This window comes from Macrobrachium rosenbergii, chromosome 37, assembly GCF_040412425.1.
Source record: "Macrobrachium rosenbergii isolate ZJJX-2024 chromosome 37, ASM4041242v1, whole genome shotgun sequence".
Taxonomy (NCBI): Eukaryota; Metazoa; Arthropoda; class Malacostraca; order Decapoda; family Palaemonidae; genus Macrobrachium; species Macrobrachium rosenbergii.
In genome coordinates this window covers 26,334,037-26,356,536 of record NC_089777.1, presented here as the reverse complement: position 1 = coordinate 26,356,536, position 22,500 = coordinate 26,334,037, and the positions used below count along the sequence as shown (strand labels likewise).

The 22,500-nt window shown below is 36.5% G+C and overlaps 1 protein-coding gene across 1 annotated transcript in view; it reads right to left on the bottom strand.

The window, feature by feature from the left end:
- LOC136825427 (irregular chiasm C-roughest protein-like) overlaps window positions 1-22,500 on the bottom strand; it is a 212,039-nt gene that overhangs the window by 45,657 nt on the left and 143,882 nt on the right. Inside the window, exon 9 of the mRNA XM_067081815.1 lies at window positions 15,541-15,699. Coding sequence (XP_066937916.1) covers window positions 15,541-15,699 — 159 coding nt within the window. The remainder of the gene's footprint in view (window positions 1-15,540; window positions 15,700-22,500) is intronic.

The window sequence follows — 22,500 nt, the reverse complement described above, 5'->3', positions numbered from 1 at the left end:
CACTGGGACCAATAAGGTCATTCAGCACTGAAACGGAATTTGACAGAAAGCTTGAAAGGTGTAACAGAGAAAAATCTCGCAGTTGCACTATGAATCAATTGTTAGGAGAAGGTGGAAAATAAGATGGAAGAAAGAGAATATGAAAGGAGGTACAGTAAAAGGAACGGGAGTGGTTGCAGCTAGGGGCCTTTGGGCGAAGGCACGCTGCAAAGAACCTTAAATAATGCCTATAGTGCCCCGCACGAGGTGCACTGACGACACTACCCCCATACGGGGAGCACGGATGTCAGAATGCAAATGGCTGATTCGTTTAGGTGTTTGGAAATAAACTGAACGCATGAAGGTAGGGCGAGAGATAAGTTTAGTCAACCAAATAGATGAAGCCCGGAAATAATGGAGGACGACAGATTAGTGAAAAACTTATAGAATTCGGTGGAATTAAAAGGACGGGAGAAAGGAAGACCCAGAAAGTGTTGAACAGATGAAGTGAAAGGGATATTGGAAATCTATGACCTTTTATGCCGAAGTGCAAACATTTTGCTGAAAGGAAATACGAGTAAACTGAATTTCAGTAAAATGAATAAATGAAGTTATATTGAAATGAATTGGATTGAATATAGGATTTAGGCCAAATGCCAAGCACTGGGACCTATGTGGTCATTCAGCGCTGAAACGGAAATTGACAAAGTTTAAAAGGTGCGACAGGAGGAAAACCTCGCAGTTGCACTATGAATCAATTGTTAGGAGAGGTTGAAGAGTAAGTTGGAAGAAAGAGAATATGAAAGGAGGTACAGTAAAAGGAACAAAAAGGGTTGCAGCTAGGGGCCGAAGATACGCTGCAAAGATCATTTAGTAATGCCTAGAGTGCACCATATGAGGTGCACTGACGGTACACTAACCCCCTAAGGGGTAAATGAAGTTAAAATATTCAGCATATATCTGCAATAATCACTTTGGTTATGTATTATATATAATCCTTAATATTATAGGAAACAACCGGACATGAAATACACGTAATATGAACATTTAATTTTGTCAGTAAAAATTACTGGAACATTCACCCCTTTATGAAAATAAGCAGTTTCATATTTCTTGTTTATTTGTTGTTCATAGATGACAAAAGTCACCTTCATTACGGCGCTGAATAATCCTGATGGGTTCCGGCACTTGGTCTTCAAGACCTAAATTTCATAATCAATCAATCAATCAATCAATAAATGCCTTAACATTATATGCTTATTTTTTTCTTATATTTCTTATACAGTTCCGTTTAGAAACCAATGGTATTCATTTCAGACCTGATATTCATCACGTTCATATTCATTAGGAATAATAATAATAGGGAACTAACATTCAGGTTTTCAGCAATAATTTATGGGATGAAGCAGCCAGCCTCAGGCCCTTCACGATGGCAGCAATCACCATAGTCGACTAATCACCAGGTATACATAATTCACTGCTGAGGTTAACAGAGGCCAAATGCGGTTTAACGAATCGTATCTCGTGGTCTGCCTAACAAAGAAATTGTACTCTGATGATGTGGGTACCATTTTAACAGAACTCAGCAAATCAAATCATGTTTTAATCCATACATACTCGGCACCCTCCTGATTGCATCTCTGTCAATTCTAAATTGGTTTTCTAGGTCTGCTGTATGTACGCTACACACACACACACACATTTAAATTTTTAATTTTTTTTTCGAAAGTGTTGTATAGCAAACACTTGATTTACATACCATCTTTCCCATCTAAACCTACACCTACACATCAGTTATCTGTCTTATTTGTCGAAGATCCATCACCTTGTAATTGAACTTCATACAAATGACCAGTTTATATATAATATATATATATATATATATATATATATATATATATATATATATATATATATATATATATATATATATATATATATATATATATATACACCCTAGACCAGCTAACAAGATGCTAAAACTTCACCTGCCGCGCTAAACTACACCATGAAACAAGAGCCCCTTCCAATTTCATGCTGAGGCCACCACTAAATTTAACAGCTTACAACGATCCCCGTGCGTCCCACAAGCAATATTACCAACCACTACATCAGCTGAAATTTATTAAGAGGCGCATTTAACATTCAATCAACACCACGTCACTCGGTATCCCTTCGCGTGTCACCCTGTATCTACATAATCTGCATTTATCTCATAAACGAGAGAGAGAAGAGAGAGAGAGAGAGAGAGAGAGAGAGAGAGAGAGAGAGAGAGAGAGAGAGAATAGTTTACTGGTGGAAATGTAGTCATCTCTCTCCCCTTTTCCCGTTCCTGATGAACTTCTGGTCTGCAGTCACGTCATATCCCGGACTCTGACGCAAGAGTGATTAATGGTATGTTCGGACGAATTGATATGCTAAGTTATATATTCACGAGTTGGAGGTGTGTATCTGACGATGGGGTGAGGAAATGGTTTTGACAGAATTCATACAATATCGATTAGGGGTCGTCAAAACCTTGCTTGAGAGTTTTGGTCAAGTGGAGTCTTTTTTTTTTAAGAATATCTAAAGAGATACAATATATAAATATCGATTACCTCAGACTCAGGTGTCGTTCAAACTTGACAATTTTGTCTAGAAAAGTTTGTATTTTAAAAAAATATCCAAGCCAGATTATTTATAAATATCGATTGCCTCAGACTCGTGTCGTTCAAACTTGACAATTTTGCCTAAAAAAGTTTGTATCTTAAAAAAAATATCCTAGAAAGATCATTTATAAATATCGGTTATCGCTGGCTCAAGTGTCCCTCAAAAACTTGAAAATTTTTTAGAGGGAAGTTTTTGTTTTCAAAACTCTCCAGGCAAGACAATATGTAAATACCTATTATCTCAGACTCAGAGGTCGTTCAAACTTGAGTACTTTGTCTAGAAAAGTTTGTATTTTCAAAAGTATCCAGGTAAATCAATATATATATATATATATATATATATATATATATATATATATATATATATATATATATATATATATATATATATACTATATATTATATATATATATATATATAATATATATAGATATAATACATATATATATATAATACACATATATATATATATATATATACATATATCGATTACCTGAGATTTAGTGTCGTCTAAACTTTATAATTTGCCAAGCGAGATTTGTTTATTTCAGACTATCCATTTAATAATGAAAACGCAGATAAAAGGAAAGTATAATGATCATCTTCAATTTAAAAAAAAAAAAAGAGAGAAAGCGCTCCCCGAGGGTAAATTAAAATCCTCTCAAGACACGCAGCGCGGTGCAACTCAACTCATGTCGTTTGGCTAATCAAATATTCACAAAACATCTTTTGCTCTCCTCGCAGGAGAGGCCATAAAATGAGATTTCCTCTCTGGCCCCCAAAACTTCATTACGACTGTTGCGATGGAGTCTCTCTTTCTCTCCCTCTCTCTCTCTCTCTCTCTCTCTCTCTCTCTCTCTCACACAGAGGCGCCATTAGAAGAGCAAATGAATCTTCCAGCAGACTCCCAACATCTCTGGAACTGGAAACCTCTCAAACGATTTTACTCCCCGATGACCTCCGCGTCTTCCAAGGATGCATATAGCCCACCCCCTTCCCCTCCCCTCCCATCTCCTCCGCCCCCTCCCCAAGCCACAGTTTAACAACCTAATTATACTAGTTTGGCATCCTAATTATCCAACACTAACCCAAATCCCATTCCGGCTTAATCTTGTTAACCTTTATGAGCGAGTTTGCCATTCTCTCGTTCGGGTATTCCGGATAATTTTTCGCGTTTTTTTTCTTCTTCTTCTTCTCCAGTTCGACGGGGGAAAGAGATTCATAAGACTGGTTAATTGCTCTTTCGCTTAGTCCGTTTATATAATCTTTGTTTTATTTCTTAAGAGGGGAAATCTGTGGTACATAAGCAGTTTAGGTTGACTGATTGATTGATTTATAGTTTTTAGGCATACATGCCAAGCACTGGGGCAACTAAGGCAATTCGGCGTTGAGACGGAAATTGCCAGTGAAAAAAGTTTGAAAGGTGTAACAGGTCGAAAACCTCAAAGCAGTTGCACTATGAATCAATTGTTAGGAGAGGGTGGACATAAGATGGAAGAAAGAGAAAATGAACGGAGGTACAGTAAAAGGAATGAAAGAGGTTGCAGCTAGGGGCCGAAGGGACGCTGCAAAGAACCTTAAGTAATGCCTACATTGCACCGCATGAGGTGCACTGACGGCGCTATCCCCCTACGGGGAATAAGCTTACGTGTTCATCCCTAATAAATTTCTTTGGAATAATTATCTGAATTTCTAGATAAATATATGATTAATTATCAAATGGAACTTACACTGCGGGTGGTACAAGACCTGGTGTTTTGCATTCAGTTCTAATGAAAATTTAAACATAATCGACAAAAACATGCACAATCAGCAATACAAATTTTACGGTTAGTAATGCCTCTAGTATCATAGATTCAAATGCCACACAAGTATTCAGTAAAAGTCCATGAAAAAGAATAATGAAAACTATAAACTTCAAATGCACCTTTCTTTCATATATCTTTTTCCTAACTATAATACTTTACACTTTGACCATCATCATTCTGTTTGAATCTGCATTTAACTTATTCATCCCGACAGCTCCTTGTCTAATTACCTGTTAATATATTCATCTAAAATCTACGTTCTCACGTTCTCTTCTATAAAAGCTAAAAGACGTTCTGTAACGATTCGAGTCCTATTAGCCCTATTACTGAAGAACCTCATCGCCGAGTAAAGAAAGTTAGATTGAAAACGGATCCATCCAGAAATCATTCACTCAGCTGGTAAATAACAAGACCTTTTCTCAGTATCTGGAAAGTAAGCATCCAGTTATCAACAATGCAAATCCCTGCCGATGAAATAGGGTCTGAAGCAGCCGAAGAAATTAGGAATGGAATGGAATATAGAGTTTAGGCCAAAGGCCAAGCACTGGGACCTATGAGGTCATCCACCGCTGGAAAGGAAATTGAGAGCAGGTAGGTTTGAAAGGTGTAACAGGAGGAAAGCCTCGCAGTTGCACTTAAAAAAATAATTGTTAGGAGATGGGGGGGTGGGTAAGATGGAAGAAAGATATGAATGGAATCATAGTAAAAGGAATGAAAGGGGTTGCAGCTAGGGGTCGAAGGGACGCTGCAAAGAACCTTTAGTAATGCCTACAGTGCACCTCGTGAGGTGCACTGACGGCACTACCCCGCTACGGGGCCGATGAAGTTAGGGAGTCGAATAACGCCGTGTAAAAAAAAACAGCTGTTTTCACTAAACCTATGCATATACACAATTTAATGAGAAAAGCAGACATCATTCAACATTCCCATTACTCCTGCTATCGACGGAGAGGTTAATGTTGGTTGTTATGTTCATAAACATCGTTAAGTTCATGGATCAAGCATTACCATTCGAGTGCTTGTCAGCACTGGAGAGGGGGAAAAATACCAATGAGGTAACAAAATGTCATAGAAATTTGACGGCACAACTCCAGTGGATAGCCACAGTGGTCAGCCAAAATGAAAGCCTCTACAAAGAAGCAACAAAAGTCAACACGTAAAAAAAAATAAAAAGAATACTTAAAAAAATAACAGCTGTAAAGGACGGCGACTCCTCAAGCAAAACAGAGCTATCTGAAATGGATTTATCTTTAGCTATCTAGATGGCCTAGGAAGCGATGTGGTTGACCACACAGATCATTGAATTGAACTGAATATAGAATGTAGGCAAAAGCCCAAGCACTGGGACCTATGAGGTCATTCAGCGCTGAAACGGAAATTGGCAGTAAAAGGTTTAGAACGGGATATGCTGTATATCAGGCCCACAATAATATTCAATGGTGAATTCTTGTTGATTTTATAAAAAAAAGTTACAAAAGCTCTCGAACCCTGTCCTAAGTTCATCTTCAGTCTAACTCTTTAGACTGAAGATGAACCCAGGACAGGGTTCGAAAGCCTTTGTAATTTTTTTGTAAAATCAACAAGAATTCACCACTAAATATCATTGTGGACCTGATATACAGTAAAAGGTTTGAAAGGCGTAACAGGGGGAAAACCTCGCAGTTGCACTATGAATCAACTGTTAGGAGAGGGTGGAAAGCAAGATAGAAGAAAGAGAATATGAAAGGAGGTATAGTAAAAGGAACGAAAGGGGTTGCAGCTAGGGGCCGAGGGCACGCTGCAAAGAACCTCAAGTAATGCCTACAGTGCACCGCATGAGGTACACTTACGGCACTACCCTCCCACGGGGATCAAAATCCTCGATGAAAGGAGACTTCCCTGATGTCACCACAACATCCAACATCATGACAAAATCGTCTGCTTTCTTACCATTATTGCACATCAACCAAACTATCCGCCTTCCCTTGTGTGTGTTGGGCAGCAAGAAATGATTGCATGGGCTTTTCTATTTATCTAATGGCAGTCTGTTTCCCTCCCTCCTCACCCTTCTATTGTAATCTCACTTATATTCATTTACTTTACCACTATTTTCGTAATCCCACTTCTGGCGATATACTTTTATCACTACGTTCAATGGATGAATTGTACGTTCCTACAGTTCTAGTGTTGCTACATGCATCGTTGATTTATTTACTCTCTCTCTCTCTCTCTCTCTCTCTCTCTCTCTCTCTCTCTCTCTCTCTCTCTCTCTCTCTCTCTCTATCTATATATATATATATATATATATATATATATATATATATATATATATATATATATATATATATATATATATATATATATATACATACAGTATCTTCTTCTTTTAACGTGCTATTATTCCCATTTTTGTATGGGGTAATCGATGCCTTCTTTTGAAGGACTTTTTGATTTGGCTTTAAGACCTGTGGTCTCGATCGGCTGCCCTGCCTGACATCGCTTAGACCCCGGTTATGTTTCATGTATCATACCCGACCCAATGCCCTTTCTTCCCAGCAGCGGAAGTTATTGCGCGGGTATGGCAAGACGTTGAGATGTTTGTTATGTTTTTAGAACAGTGGCTTTGTTTTTTGTGTGTTTTTAGTCTGTAACATCCATTTGCTTTTAAGGAAACCTATCCGTTGATTACATATATAATCCCGGGATGTCTACACGGAGAGCAAAGTGTCTGCCTCTCTGATCAGCCGGCTGCGGTTTCATATATATATATATATATATATATATATATATATATATATATATATATATATAAGAAATCCGCGTGATTTTGTTTATTAGCTGAGCCACTGGGAAAGTTCAATTGAAAAAACATCTTCAGGGCCCTGAAGATGTGTTAAAATACACGAAAGTACTTGGCACTCTGTCTTTTCAATTTGAACTTTCTCATATAGCTATATATATATATATATATATATATATATATATATATATATATATATATATATATATATATATATATATATATATATATATATATATATATAAGCTCATATACAAGACCGCAGCTGTATCCGAATGGACTACCAATCTTCTATCTCACGTTTTATTGATCTCTGTGTTACGGAATTTAAAACTATAGTAAACATATTTTCCAAGATGTTAGGAGTCCCAAACCTTTAATGTACAAAAAGCCAAACTGTTCCCAAGAACAGCCAATTTTCGAATAATTACAAAAATCCACTTAGCATTTTCTGAAAAAAAAAAAATAAAAACATCTACACACCATCACGGATGCTCTTTTTGTACGTGAAAATTTCAGCTTACTTTCATTTTAGTTATAAAAAAAACAAATATTCATGGAGCAGGAGTCTTCAAATGGAGAGAGAAATCCACAGTTAGGTAAAAATATATTGTAAAAATAAAGCTAAATAGAGTGCTTTCGAGAATCGGTACGGTTCCCCCTTTTCAGTCCCTTGAATTGAAAAGGAATATCGAACAGATTCTCGAAAGTTTTGTTTAGCTTTCTTTTCAATATATTTGTACTCATACCGAACTGTGGATTTGTTTCTCCATTCATTTTAGTGTCGCGAGGGCGAAAGCCATCATGGAATGGAATGGAATATTGAGTTTAGACCAGAGGAGAAGCAATGGGACCTGTGAGGTCATTCAGCGCTGAAACGGAAAATGAAAGTGAAAGGGTCTGAAAGTTGTAACAGGAGGAAAACCTCAAAGCAGTTGCACTATGAAATAATTGTCAGGAGAGGGTGGAGAGCCAGAAGGAAGAAAGATAATATGAATGGAGGTCCAGTAAAAGGAATGAAAGGGGCTGCAGCTAGGCGCCGAAGGCACACTGCCAAGAACCTTCAGTAATGCCTACATTGCACCCCACGAGGTGCACTGACGGCACTACTCCCCTACGGGGAGAAGCCTTCATGGACAGATTAGGATATTCCTGCAGTTGTTAAAATCAACCGGCTATATGCCAGAATAGGCCCTTGCTTCTAAGGCAGCCAATAAGAACCAGGTATTCCTATAGCCCCAACTTCGCCCGCAATGTCGTGCAGTTGGAACTTCAGAAGTTCAAGCGAAAATGCAATGCATTATTACCCTAATACTATTCTTGAATTTAGATACATTTTTATCTGTTTATATATTTATTAATTTTTTTCTTCTTTTTTAATGAGTTGTATCCCTTCTTTCTGAATGTCCCTTTACTTCCTCTTGCTTCTTCCTAATGAACACCTTAATATTCTTTGGAAGCTTGAATTTGGTGGGCTTGTTCCATATGAATAGGTTTCATCTTCTGAATAATAATAATAATAATAATAATAATAATAATAATAATAATAATAATAATAATAATAATAATAATAATAATAATAATGAACAAACAAAAGCTAAAAAAAAACATTCCTATCCAAATACACATGTAAACGCTACAACTATGAACACCTACAAACGCCGAGCGATCTTTATAGGTCACCGGATTATCTAACAACAAAATACCTACAAACACCCAGAGCGGGCTTTATAGGTCACCGGATTATCGAACAACAAAATAACTTTGCTTTTACCCGGCCACGAGAAGGCTGAGCGAACAAACTTACTAACAATCCAAATGCGCGTTTTATGCCCCAGCCACCATCGTCTCTCTACCCCTCCGGCCCTTAAATAAGGTGTAATCATTAAATTCGACTTTCATAAACTATTCAGGGAACCGAGCTTTTGTCTAAAGGAGCAATTCATCCGGAGAGAGAGAGAGAGAGAGAGAGAGAGAGAGAGAGAGAGAGAGAGAGAGAGAGAGAGAGAAAAAATAATTAGTGTGTGCCTGTGTATGTGTGCGCAGGTGTGTTGTTGCAACGGGAGAGAGAGAGAGAGAGAGAGAGAGAGAGAGAGAGAGAGAGAGAGAGAGAGAGAGAGAGAGGGGGGGGGGGCAAATAATTAGTGTGTGCACGTGTGTGGGTGTATGAGAGAGAGAGAGAGAGAGAGAGAGAGAGAGAGAGAGAGAGAGAGAGGAGGGGAATCATGTGTGTGTGTGTGTGTGTGTGTGTGTGTGTGTGTGTGTGTGTGTGTGTGTGGGTGTAAAGAGAGAGAGAGAGAGAGAGAGAGAGAGAGAGAGAGAGAGAGAGAGAGAGAAAATAATCCGTGTGTGTATGAGAGAGAGAGAGAGAGAGAGAGAGAGAGAGAGAGAGAGAGAGAGAGAGAGAAGATTATGAATGATTAATTAAAACCTGGAGAGAGAGGAAAAGTTCTGATTGCATTAATACTCCGGCAATAGTGAATAAAAGAGGTCCTTCATTAGTTCCGTTCTAAGCTCAAGTTTCGGGAGACCCCCCGAGGCGCTTTTTCATTCTATTTCTTCGCTCTTTTAAAAGTGTAAATGGGGCGGAATGTGGGCTGGAAGATTCTCTCTCTCTCTCTCTCTCTCTCTCTCTCTCTCTCTCTCTCTCTCTCTCTCTCATTCATTAGTTTTCTTTCATTTATTTTCGGGTGCAAAAAAACACTTTTGATATGACAACAGTCTACTCATCCTAATCTCTCTCTCTCTCTCTCTCTCTCTCTCTCTCCTATTATATTTCTTTTATTTATTTTCGGGTGCAAAAAACAAACCAATTTTGATATGGAAACAGTCTGCTGTTCCTAATCTCTCTCTCTCTCGATTTTTTCTGTCTACTGTCAATTTATTATGATAATAAATAGTTTGATTTAATTTAATTTTAGGCTACAAAAAACCACTTTTGATATGAAGTTCTAAAAAATTAAGGTGAATGGAACATATCTCTCTTACATGGAGTCACCCGTTTGACATTCCTCTTTTCTTATTTATGCCATTTCTACTGTTAATTATTTATCCCCACAAAACTTCTGGATAAATGCAATTATCCAATAATTTATACAGTTGCTGTATATGGTAATAACAATTGCGGGTATGATAATTATTGCAGAAGTTAAGCATTTCATTAAAATCTTAAAAAAAAAAATTTTATCCATAAAGTGTATATTAGCCATAATCTGAACTTACATAATAAAACAAAACTTAATACACACATTGATTTCTTTTGTGCAGCTGAACTTTCTTGATAATTAAACTCTATTTTAAACAATAAAAAATGCGCCGAAAATTCTTCGGCGCAATCGAGTTTTCTGTACATCGTATAATTAAGGCCAACGATAATAAATCTATCTTTCGGTGGTCTCGGTATAATGCTGTATGAGCTGCGGCCCGTGAACTTTAACCACTGTTCGGTGGTGATCTATCCTATATCGTTGCCAAAAGCACGATTATGGCTAACTTTACCCTTAAATAAAATAAAAACTACTGAGGCTAGAGGGCTGCAAATGGGGGTGTTTGATGATTGGAAGGTGGATGATCAACATAACAATTTGCAGCCACCTACCCTCGGTAGTTTTTAAGATCTGAAGGCAGGCATAAAAAGTGCGGACAGAAAAAGTGAGGCCAGAAAAAGTGCGGACAGAAAAAATGCGGACGGACACACAAAGCCGGCACAATAGTTTTCTTTTTAGAAAACTAATAAAATACGACAATACTGATGTTTCGATCTCTTAAAATCTCAGTCTTATTCATAGCGTTGTTAATAAACAGGATATAAAATAGTGTGTATAAAAATGGATAAATTCAATACAGCATTTCTAAAAACTGATGCCGTCAGGGTTCCTGTGAAATTGCCATTCCTTTTATTACTATTATCATTGTTATTATTGTTATTTTTATTATTATTTTTTTAGTTACATGCCATTTCATAATACATCTTAGAAGATGCTGTTAGATGAAATATAAATTAACATTTCAAGGAAAATTCAACTGTCATTGCTTTTATTAAATTATTTTTATCACTGTTATTTCTTTATTATTTTATTTAGTCACATGCCATTTCACAACAGATCTTTGACCATACTTGGAGAAGAAATATAAAAGAACATTTCAAGGAATATTTCATTATCAATGCTTTCATTAAATATTTTTGTTACTGTTATTCTATTTTTTTCAGTCACATGCCATTTCACAATACATCTTTGACAACACTTGGAGATGGAACGTAAATTAATATTTCTAGGAAACTTAATTCGAAACCTGGTGACTTAGTGACTTCTGGCATAATCGTGACAAAAAGTTGCATCTTCTTCAGGTGTAGCAATTGTCAATGTGTCATCAGAATTCCGTTGTTTATGTAAGCAATACCTGGTATTGCTTATATAAACCAGGTATTCAGATGCAAATTGAATTCCTAAAAATATTGCAACAGATATTTTTAGGAAACTGAATTGACGACGTAATGATAAAATCGTGTATTTTTAGGAAGTTTGATTCTATAAAAATATTGTTAAAATTAATTATTGTCATGAAAAAGGTCTTCATGAATATTGCTATGATCTCAGCCGTTCAGGAAATTGGATTACAAATAATGCTAAAAATCTGTTATTCTTTTTAATTGAACTATATATATATATATATATATATATATATATATATATAGTTAGGAAAATTAGTTATTATCCAGAAACAGCATTCTTAAAAATTATAGCTATAAAATACAAAAAAACCCAGGAAATATATTTTTCTTAAATACTGCTTGGAAAAATTAGTTCAGCATCATGAAATTCCATGATTAATAAATCTTAAATTCGACAAAAAAATCTTATGTTATTACCTCGTCGAGGCCGAGGGATACCTTAACTCATTTTAAAAGATTAAATGATTACTGATCGCATTCTGTTAACTGGCGTTACACAACAGTGGTTAATGAGAAAAGAAAAATATGCAAAGAGAAAGAGCAGGAAAATCTCTGTATATCTATAATAATAAAATCCTAGTGGATCTGATCTTGTTTGTCATCCCCTGGGTGACAGTAGGGGGACATGACACAGCCACCAACCCCATGCAGACTTGTTTGTCCGCCATGGGTGGGGACGGGGTAGGTAGGGGATCGGGAGGGTTGCCCGCGCCAGAAAGCTCGTTAATAAATACTAAAGTTGGGAAGGCCAATACAATATAATATTTTCCTGTAGTATAATAAAGTTTGCTGAACATGAAGTTTCTCCAGCACATTATCTGACGTGGGAAAATGTTTCCGGGATGTCATCCGTGGGTGTAGAAATGCAACTTACAGACAATGTTCCACTTTTAACCTTTTGTCTCGAGGAAATGTTATAAACAAGTCTTTCTAGGTCAGATTCCCATGACTAAATATCTTGCAATCACGATTTGCTCAGACAATGTCAGCAGATGGTGCAATAAAATTAAACAAAAATGTAACATTGGTAAACCTAGAAAATATGTCTCACAAAATCTTCAAATACACGTGTATATTGTTAAGCTTAAAAGAAAAAAAAAATAAAAGGACTATGCTATATTTCATGGCATCATGTAATTAATATAGAGGTCAGTCAATACGAATTCATTATGATTACACAAGCACACACTTACAAAATATATAGATAAATAATTTTTAATATCAGAGGACAATATTTTTCCCTAAAGAGTATGTTCTAGCTCCTTCAACTTATGGGAATATCTAACAATATTTTTCCCATTATAGATTTGAACTGAGTCCCACAGTCATGGCCGTAGGCCTAACTGCTGGGTCTCTTTCCATTTGTATACATCGAGTACCCTTTCCAGTTAACCCTTTTCTATTTACAGATTTCAAGCACCGCTTCCCGTTGAGCTATTCCCATTTCCAGGTTTCCAGCATCCTTTCCGGTTTGGCCCTTTTTTCAGATTTCCAGTACCGTTCCCACTTTACAGACGTTTAGTAATCTTTCCAGATGGGACCTTTTTAATTCCCATTTCCAGACTTCAGTTACTCATTCCAGGTGGGTCCTCTCTATTTCTGGACTTCCAGTATCCCTTCCAGTTTGGTACTATTTCAATACTCCCAGTGCCCTCATTAATTTGGCCTTATCCACTTCCAAACTTACAATATCTTTTCCAGTTGGGCACTTTTCCTTTCCAGGCTTCCAGTACCCTTACCAGTTGGGCACTCTTTTACGAGGCTTTCAACACCTTTTTCATTTGGGACGTTTCTTTTTCCATACTTCAGGTACCCTTTCCAGTTGAGCCCTTTCCATTTCCAGACATCCACTACTCCTGTCATTTGAGCCCTTTGTACCCTTTCCAGTCAGGCTGTTTCTATTTCCAACTTCCCATATCCCTTCCAGTTGAGCCCTTTCCACTTCCAGAATCTTAGTACCATTTCCAGTTGGAACCTTTCTATTTCCAGACTTCAGTACCCTTTCCAGCTGACTAGTGGGTTATATTGATAAGTAACACATGGCAAACATCCAGATTTTAAGAGAATACATTTTTGGGCGCAATTATCACTGACACAAGCAACATAATTCCCATTTTCTTTTATCTCCATTCCAAAGGAAAAGCAGAAGGAGGAAAAGAAAGGAAGAAGGGCAGGGCCTAACTACAAAGCTTCACAAACATTAACTGAATCGCGTAATTCAAGGTTTACCCATACCCACAGAGTAAATTTGGAAACAGTTTATTCAAACGAAGATGCAATGCATTGCTACCTTAATACAATTCTCACTGCATTTTAATAATTTACTTACTTTTTTTCAATTTATTTATTGATTTGTTAATTTATTCTAGCTCTTCTTAATAAGTGATCTCCTTCTGTACTTCCCGTTACCTCCTGTTACTTATTTCTAATAAACACCAAATTCTTTGGAAGCTTGAATTTCAAGTCAACGGTCCCTGTGGGCTTGTTCCATATGAATGGGGTTCATCTTCTGAATAATAATAATAATAATAATAATAATAATAATAATAATAATAATAATAATAATAATAATAATAATAATAATGCACAGACGCCGATATTTGTAATGCACACGTCTAGAAGAAGAAATCTGACGACTCGCAGATATGGCAGAGAAGAAATCTCGGATAACAAGAAGCATCAGTAAAAGGCAAAGCATCAAATACACCATGTACTGAATCCAGTTAGCTTCTGGACTTCTGCAACTTCTGATTCGAAGTTTATTTGGCCGCGTCTTTTTCCGAGAAAGGAACAGACTCCGTCAAGAACATACTTTCATATTCTTGATAGAACGTATTCGGGATTTTCTCGCTTATTCTTCAGTGCAAGGCTTGGACTCAAGAATATATGCAGCAAGGATAGTGGACCTTTTCTCCTCTCTCTCTCTCTCTCTCTCTCTCTCTCTCTCTCTCTCTCTCTCTCTCTCTCTCTCTCTCTCTCTCTCAAAAACTGATTACCCGACTCAGGAATATATGCAACAGGAATCGTGGACCTTTCTCTCTCTCTCTCTCTCTCTCTCTGATTCTCTCTCTCTCTCAAAATGATTACCCAAGACTCAGTGGATATATGCTCAAGAATCTGGACCCTTTCTCTCTCTCTCTCAAAAACTGAATACAATAAAAAACAGACTTCAGCCTTCTCCTTCTTCTTCTTTCTTGAGTTATAATGTTCAAATCTGGGAATATTAATATACATAAACACATTTTTCGTGATTGACCCAGCTCTTAACATCAATAACGACAGTCGAGGAAGCTTGCGTAAGATCCCTGTATATTTAAAAACAGCTTGAAATAAATATTAGTGGATTTCTCTCCACAGCTGCATTGGCACTGCACAGCTCAGGTAATTATAGGTATTCAGAAGTACAAGCACAATCACCGCTACTAAGGAAGCTAACAAAATTTCCCTGCATATTTAAAAACAGTTTGAATTAAATGGAACAGAGTACAGAATGTAGGTCAAAGGCCAAGCGCTGGGACCTATGAGGTCACTCAGCGCTGGAAGGGACATTAGCAGTAAGAGGGTTTGAAAGGTGTAACAGGAGGAAAACCTCGCAGTTGCACTATGGAACAGATGTTAGGGAGGATGGAGAGTAAGATGGAAGGAAGAGAATATGAATGGAGGTACAGTAAAAGGAATGAAGGAGGGACGCTGCAAAGACCCTTAAGTAATACCTACAGTGCACCACGTGAGGTGCACTGACATCACTACCCTGCTACGGGGAATTTGAATTCAATAACAGTGGATTTTTCTCCATTACTGCATTGACACTGCATAGCTAAGGTAATTAAAAATAATCACGCACACCAACAACGTAACAGCTACATTACTTACTCTCCCTATGCAGAAAAATGAGCTTTCGAGCCACGCCATACTCGTTCACGACGGAGCAGTTGTAGGGACCGAAGTCCTGCGTCTCTGCGTCGTGGATCACCAGCAGGTTCCGAAGGGCGTCGTCCTGTCTCTCTTCCTGAACTTCGTATCGAGGGTCACCTGCAAGAAACAGAAGAGTGAAGGTGAGTGATGTTCTTGTTTTTGTAGTTTGTTATTATTTTTTTCCTGAGGATAATTGAAGGAGAACTCGTATTGATTTTGTTTCTTTATTATTAGTTTTGAGGGAATTGAATTTTTGTGGGGTGTTTTGTATTCCCCAATCATATTATATCTCTCTCTCTCTCTCTCTCTCTCTCTCTCTCTCTCTCTCTCTCTCTCTCTCTCTCTCTCCTCCCCATCAGTCTATCTTTATACTCTCTGATCATCCTCCCCATATCTTCATTTATACTTACATATATACATATATATATATATATGTATATATATATATATATATATATATTTATATTATATATATATATATATATATATATATATATATATATATATATATATATATATATATATATATATATATATATATATATATATATATATACTTATGCTTATAAACAATGTATATATATATATATTTATATATATATATATATATATATATATATATATATATATATATATATATATATATATATATATATATATATAAAGTATATATATATATATATATATATATATATATATATATATATATATATATACATATACATACATACATACATACATACACACACACAAACGCCAAATACTTCCACTCTGAGGAAACGTCCGGTTCGCAAAATGGAAAAGGAAAAAGTAAACAAATCGGAACTATGAAAAATTTTACCCCTCGAAAGAGAAAGTATAGAGCCGGCCAGAACATGTCTTTCATTTTCAGAATAAAAGGATAAGAGCACAAAGCAGAATTCAATCTTCCTGTTCAAGCAAAAGTCCTGGATTCCTTTCTCTCTCTCTCTCTCTCTCTCTCTCTCTCTCTCTCTCTCTCTCTCTCTCAGAAAGACGGAGTCATATTTTACACACATAATTTCCTCGAACGTCCAGCCAGAAATGTTTGTGATATTTACTGGGGATTTTATTCCTCGTCTAAGAAATGCGTCAATACGAGCTTTTTCACCCTCTCTCTCTCTCTCTCTCTCTCTCTCTCTCTCTCTCTCTCTCTCTCTCTCTCTCTCTCTCTCTCTCTCTCTCAAAAGGAAAAAGAAAATGAATATTTCACTGAAATAATATCCTTGAGTGCGTAGTCGAAAATGTTCGTGAAATTGACATGCTTTCTGCGTATCGTCGAGACTCAACAATTCTTCAACGTTACCATGTTTTAAAAAATAATCTTTTTATATTTCAGATTTTCACGATACTGTTTTAGATATGAAGTTAGCAAATCTTCGTCATTAAGGTTTTCTAACAATTTTTTTATACTTTAGATTTTCATAACACTTGTTTAGACATTAAACTAACAAATCTTTATCATTAACATTTTGCAAAATAATGTTTACACTTTGTATTTTCACGGCACTGTTCCTGACACGAAATTAACAAATCTTCATCAATAAAGTTATTTATTTCTTAATACTTCAGATTTTCGCGACACTGTTTTATTAATGAAATGAATTCATTCTCCACTGTCCTCTGTCTCGAGCACTTTACATTTCAATTTTACACTTAACTTTTCAAAAATTCTATTCCTCCGTGATTTCAACGTCCTCCCACGTCTGCTACGTTTCTGATTGACTGCTCCTCTCACATTCTCATTTCATATCCAAACCATCTCGATCGTGAGACTTTCATGGAAGTTAAAAATGAAATATGGAAAGCAAATAACTTCCTTATTTTCAAAACTACAAATAAAATGAAATACATATAAAATATACTACTTTTCATGATGGGCAGATTAAATCAAAAGTCAGCAAATAAAACCAGTCAAGGAACAAAGAACAAGTTATTATGGAAAAAAAGAATATGGTGACACAAATGGTGTCCCTTAGGAAACACCAAACGGGAACCAGCAAAAATTGGCCCTGAGATAATGATAATGATGTGATAGTTTGCTGTAGTATGTTTTAGGATAATGAGGTTCCCTTTTAGTTCTATAGGCTGTGAGACATCCTACAATAACTTTGGTAGGATATTCCTGAAATAAGGGAATAGGAATATAAGATTTAGGTCAAAGGCCCAGTTCTGGGACCTATGACGTCATTCAGCGATGACATTAATATTGAAATAATGATTAGGAGAGGGTGGAAAGTAAGATGGAAGAAAGAGAATACGAACAGAGGTTTAGTAAAAGGAATGAAAGGGGTTTCAGCTAGGGGCCGAAGGGACGTTGCAAAGAACCTTAAGTAATGCCCACAGTGTACCGCTTGAGGCACACAGACAGGACTACCCCGCTACGGGGCCCCGAAGCAAGGGAGATTTTATATGATGCGCAAAGGTAAGGTGAAAGGCTATAAGATTTACGTGGCCAAAAACCAAAGGCCATCAGCGCTGCTGTGGTAATCTATAATCCTGGGATTACCCGATGTTCAGTAACCGTTTCTTCCCTTTTACTGTGAAGTTTTGGATTTTTAGTTTTCCGTAAAAGAAAACTATTGACCTTAGACCTTCAAAACTACTGAGGCTAGAGAGCTGTAGATTGGTATGTTGATCATCCACCCTCCAATCATCAAACATACCAAATTGTAGCCCTCTAGCCTCAGTAGTTTTTATTTCATTTAAGGTTAAAGTTAGCCATGGTCATGCGTCTGGCACCGCTGTAGGTGCCAACAACACAGGCAACCACCGGGCAGTGGCTAAAAGTTTCATGGACCGCGCCTGAGTTTCGTGGGCCGTGGCTGAGAGTTTCATACAGCATTATACGCCGTACAGAAAACTCGACTGCGCCGAAGAAACTTCGTGGCATTTTTTACTTCTTTTAATTGTTTTCGCTTTTTCTTATCGCCTTCGGGTCTGGTGTGGAAAAGGGCATTGTGTTGTCCGTCAGCCCTCCCTCAGGCTATAACGTCAGCCCTCCCTCAGGCTACAACGTCAGCCCTCCTTCAGGATATAAAAGATTATTTTCTTCCGGGAAAAGGGTTATATTATAACTTGAGCCATTTAGTAATATATTAAAATTTGGAAGGTAATAAGACACCTTTAATATCTGTCATCAATAATTACCAAAAAGAAAAAAATAAATAACCAATCTTCGGTACAAAACTTATAAGAAATGTTGTGAAATTGTAAGCGATAAGATAATAAAAAAACAATGAAGAAACTGCTTAGAAAAATAAAGTAGCAGAAGTTAAAACAAATACATAAAACAAGACGCGAGAGAGAGAGAGAGAGAGAGAGAGAGAGAGAGAGAGAGAGAGAGAGAGAGAGAGAGAGAGAGAGAGACTCAGTTAAGAAAACGCTTAGAAAAATAAAGTAGCAGAACGCAAACAAAATTCTAAAAAGACAATGAGAGAGAGAGAGAGAGAGAGAGAGAGAGAGAGAGAGAGAGAGAGAGAGAGAAGAGAAACACTCCCAGGAAAGCCTTATTCCAAATTTGTTTCCGGTCAAATACAGCATGATTCAGCACGCCCAGGGACGCCTAGGCCTACGTATGCCCCCGTTTTGGGAACAATTACAAAAGCTCGTTCAAGTGCGGGCTGAACGAATTGAAAAACCTCCTGAATTATTCATGCCAGATGGCTATAAGTGTGCATTAATATTCATTAGAAATTACACGTAATTGCATTAAAATGGAAACACGTTACAGCGACCCGTGGAGAGAGAGAGAGAGAGAGAGAGAGAGAGAGAGAGAGAGAGAGAGAGAGAGAGAGAGAGAGACAGAGAGACTCAATTAAGAAAATGCTTAGAAAAATAAAGTAGCAGAATTCAAAAGTATTATACAAAACAACAGAGAGAGAGAGAGAGAGAGAGAGAGAGAGAGAGAGAGAGAGAGAGAGAGAGTCCCAATTAAGAAAGCGATTAGAAAAATAAAAATAAAAAACAAAATTCAAACAAAAACAAGAGAGAGAGAGAGAGAGAGAGAGAGAGAGAGAGAGAGAGAGAGAGAGAGAGAGAGAGAGAGAGAGAGAACTCCCAGTTCAGAAAGCGATTAGAAAAATAAAGACGCAGAATTCAAACAAAACTAAATAAAGCAAGAAGACAACGAGAGAGAGAGAGAGAGAGAGAGAGAGAGAGAGAGAGAGAGAGAGAGAGAGAGAGAGAGAGAGAGAACTCCCAGTTCAGAAAGCGATTAGAAAAATAAACACAGAATTCAAACAAAACTAAATAAAGCAAGAAGAGAGAGAGAGAGAGAGAGAGAGAGAGAGAGAGAGAGAGAGAGAGAGAGAGAGAAATTCCTGCACTAAGTATATGTCAAAATGTACTGTTAATATTCGGTAACCGACCATTAATGTTAGTAGGAAAGCAGAGGTTATATATTTAACTATCAGAATTTGGGAATATCTTTTCTCTATTATAATTGCTAAAATTACTTTTGCCAACTACTTCGCATGTTCATTATCACTGTCAGAATTGCTTCTATTACTCCGAAATATTATCTCTATAGTATATCTTTCGACAGCCCGACGCATGGTAGATGTTAAAAAAAATTATATACGAAAATTAAAGCATAACGTATGGAATACAAATACGGATTTATAAATGAATAAAAATGATAAATATCAGAATTTATCAATAAACGATATGCAAATCCGATGTAGCAGTAGGTAGAAATTTGAATTTATCATTAAATGAAACTCAAAATCGGATTTCCGTTGAATGCATAAAGTGAAATTACTGGGTAATTAACATTCAAAGGCAATGGCATTTTATGAACAAGTAAAAAAGATATACCGATCGATACTAATGATGATAAATTTTGTAAACCTTACAATAAAGTCCCTTCGGCGGGGATGCGTTTGCAGTTATTAAAAACAAAAAATTTAGACGTTGTCAATCTACTGTTTTTCCTCGTGGTAAACTGTCCCAATGATATTCCATTCCAAACCTATGTTTTCTACAACAACAATGGACCTCCTTTGTGACGGTTCTCATTCCAAAATAAAATATACTACTCATTTCAATAGTTAAGTTATTTTTCTGTTATGTTTAATATGTTATGTAATATGTCACAAGTTCAACTCGGCTGGTGATTTTCAACAGCTGTTTCCGACAGCTGATTTATAATTTTGTATGTCAGTAACATGCGAGCATACTAGTTTATGTTGAGCATTCAATTATGAGTTCTCTCGTAATCATTAAACATCCAATCTGCACGCCTTCCGGCAGCAAAACTGAACTTTATAAAATATCAAGATTTATTTTCAGGTACCAAGATGATAAGTATGGATGCATAAATAAATTTCTGTCCTTAAAAGAATGTGACCGATTGACTGGTTCATAACGAACTGGCGTAGGTTTTTCATAACAGCAATGATTGTCTGCAAGTACTCGACTACCCTTAAAGAAATGACGGGCATATGTACCCCACGACTCTAGAAAGAAATGTGGGGGGGGAGGGGAAGGGGAATTTCGCCCCAGGTTGATGACGTCATCCAGGACTAATGGCGCTAAAGAAATGGAAACTCGTACTGCGCAAACGACTCTCAATGACCCTTAGCAACTTTGCAACGGGGCAAATCCCCGGTAAAATGGGAAAATCACGTGACCAAGGTCTCTCTCTCTCTCTCTCTCTCTCTCTCTCTCTCTCTCTCTCTCTCTCTCGTTCCCCCCAAGTTCGACTGGGCATAATTTTCATAAAACTTGAGCAGTTATCGTAGCTTTCAATTTGAAGGCGGCCCTATTTTCCAATTACTCGATAATTGGACGCGTTTCTTGTGACCACAGAGATGATAAAAGTTTAGACGGCGAATACGCCGTGAAAAGTTTACACCCAAGATGTTTGAGAAAATTTGGGGACAAGGCACATTTTATCCTGGGTACTTTCTTAAGTAAGGTATCAATTGCTATATGCACTATACCAGTTGCAAAATCAGTGCAGAGTACAGGAACTAAAAACTGTTAACGAGTCTTGAACAAGATGAAAAATACCTTAAATAATAGATATCGAAGGCCATTGCGAGCTTGACATTTTAAACACTAGCAATTGAATGATCTAATATTGAATAGCCTAAATGGAATCGATTACTGTCAACACTTACAGATAAACCAACAGCTAAGATTCTGAGTTTTACTGCTACATTAACAGATATTTATCCCATACAATGTAAAATATAAATCAGCAAAAACACTGAGGAAAACATTTGTAAGTGTAACGGAACAAACATGCTTTTTATTATTATTATTATTATTATTATTATTATTATTATTATTTGGAACCGAACAAGTTCTCGAAAGCTATCTATTGATTTATCTTTAAATATATGTATTATTACATAACGGTGGATTTGCTTCCCCATTTTTAAACTCATGCTACTTTGAGTATTTTTTAATTATTATTATTATTATTATTATTATTATTATTATTATATTATTATTGTGTAATAAAAACAATTAAAGTACATAAAGACTTTCGAACACCTGAATGGCGTTCCTCAACTTAAAAATGTAAAAAAAAAAAAAAAAAAAAAAAAAAAAAAAACCACCTAAGCACTGATGAGGCAGGAACACCGTTCAGGTGTTCGAAAGTCTTCGTTTATTTCACATAGCAATATACTGTACTTACTATATATGATTGTGGATTTCATTACACAGATTGGTTTTCACGAAATTGTGAATTTCTTGGTATTATTATTACTATATTATTATTATTATTATTATTATTATTATTATTATTATTATTATTATTATTACTATTATTATTATTATTATTATTATTTCAGTAGATAAAACCTATTCGCATGGAACAAGCACACCAAAGGGGGCACTGACTTCAAATTCAAGCCTCCAAAGAATGTTGGTTTCAACCTCCCACCA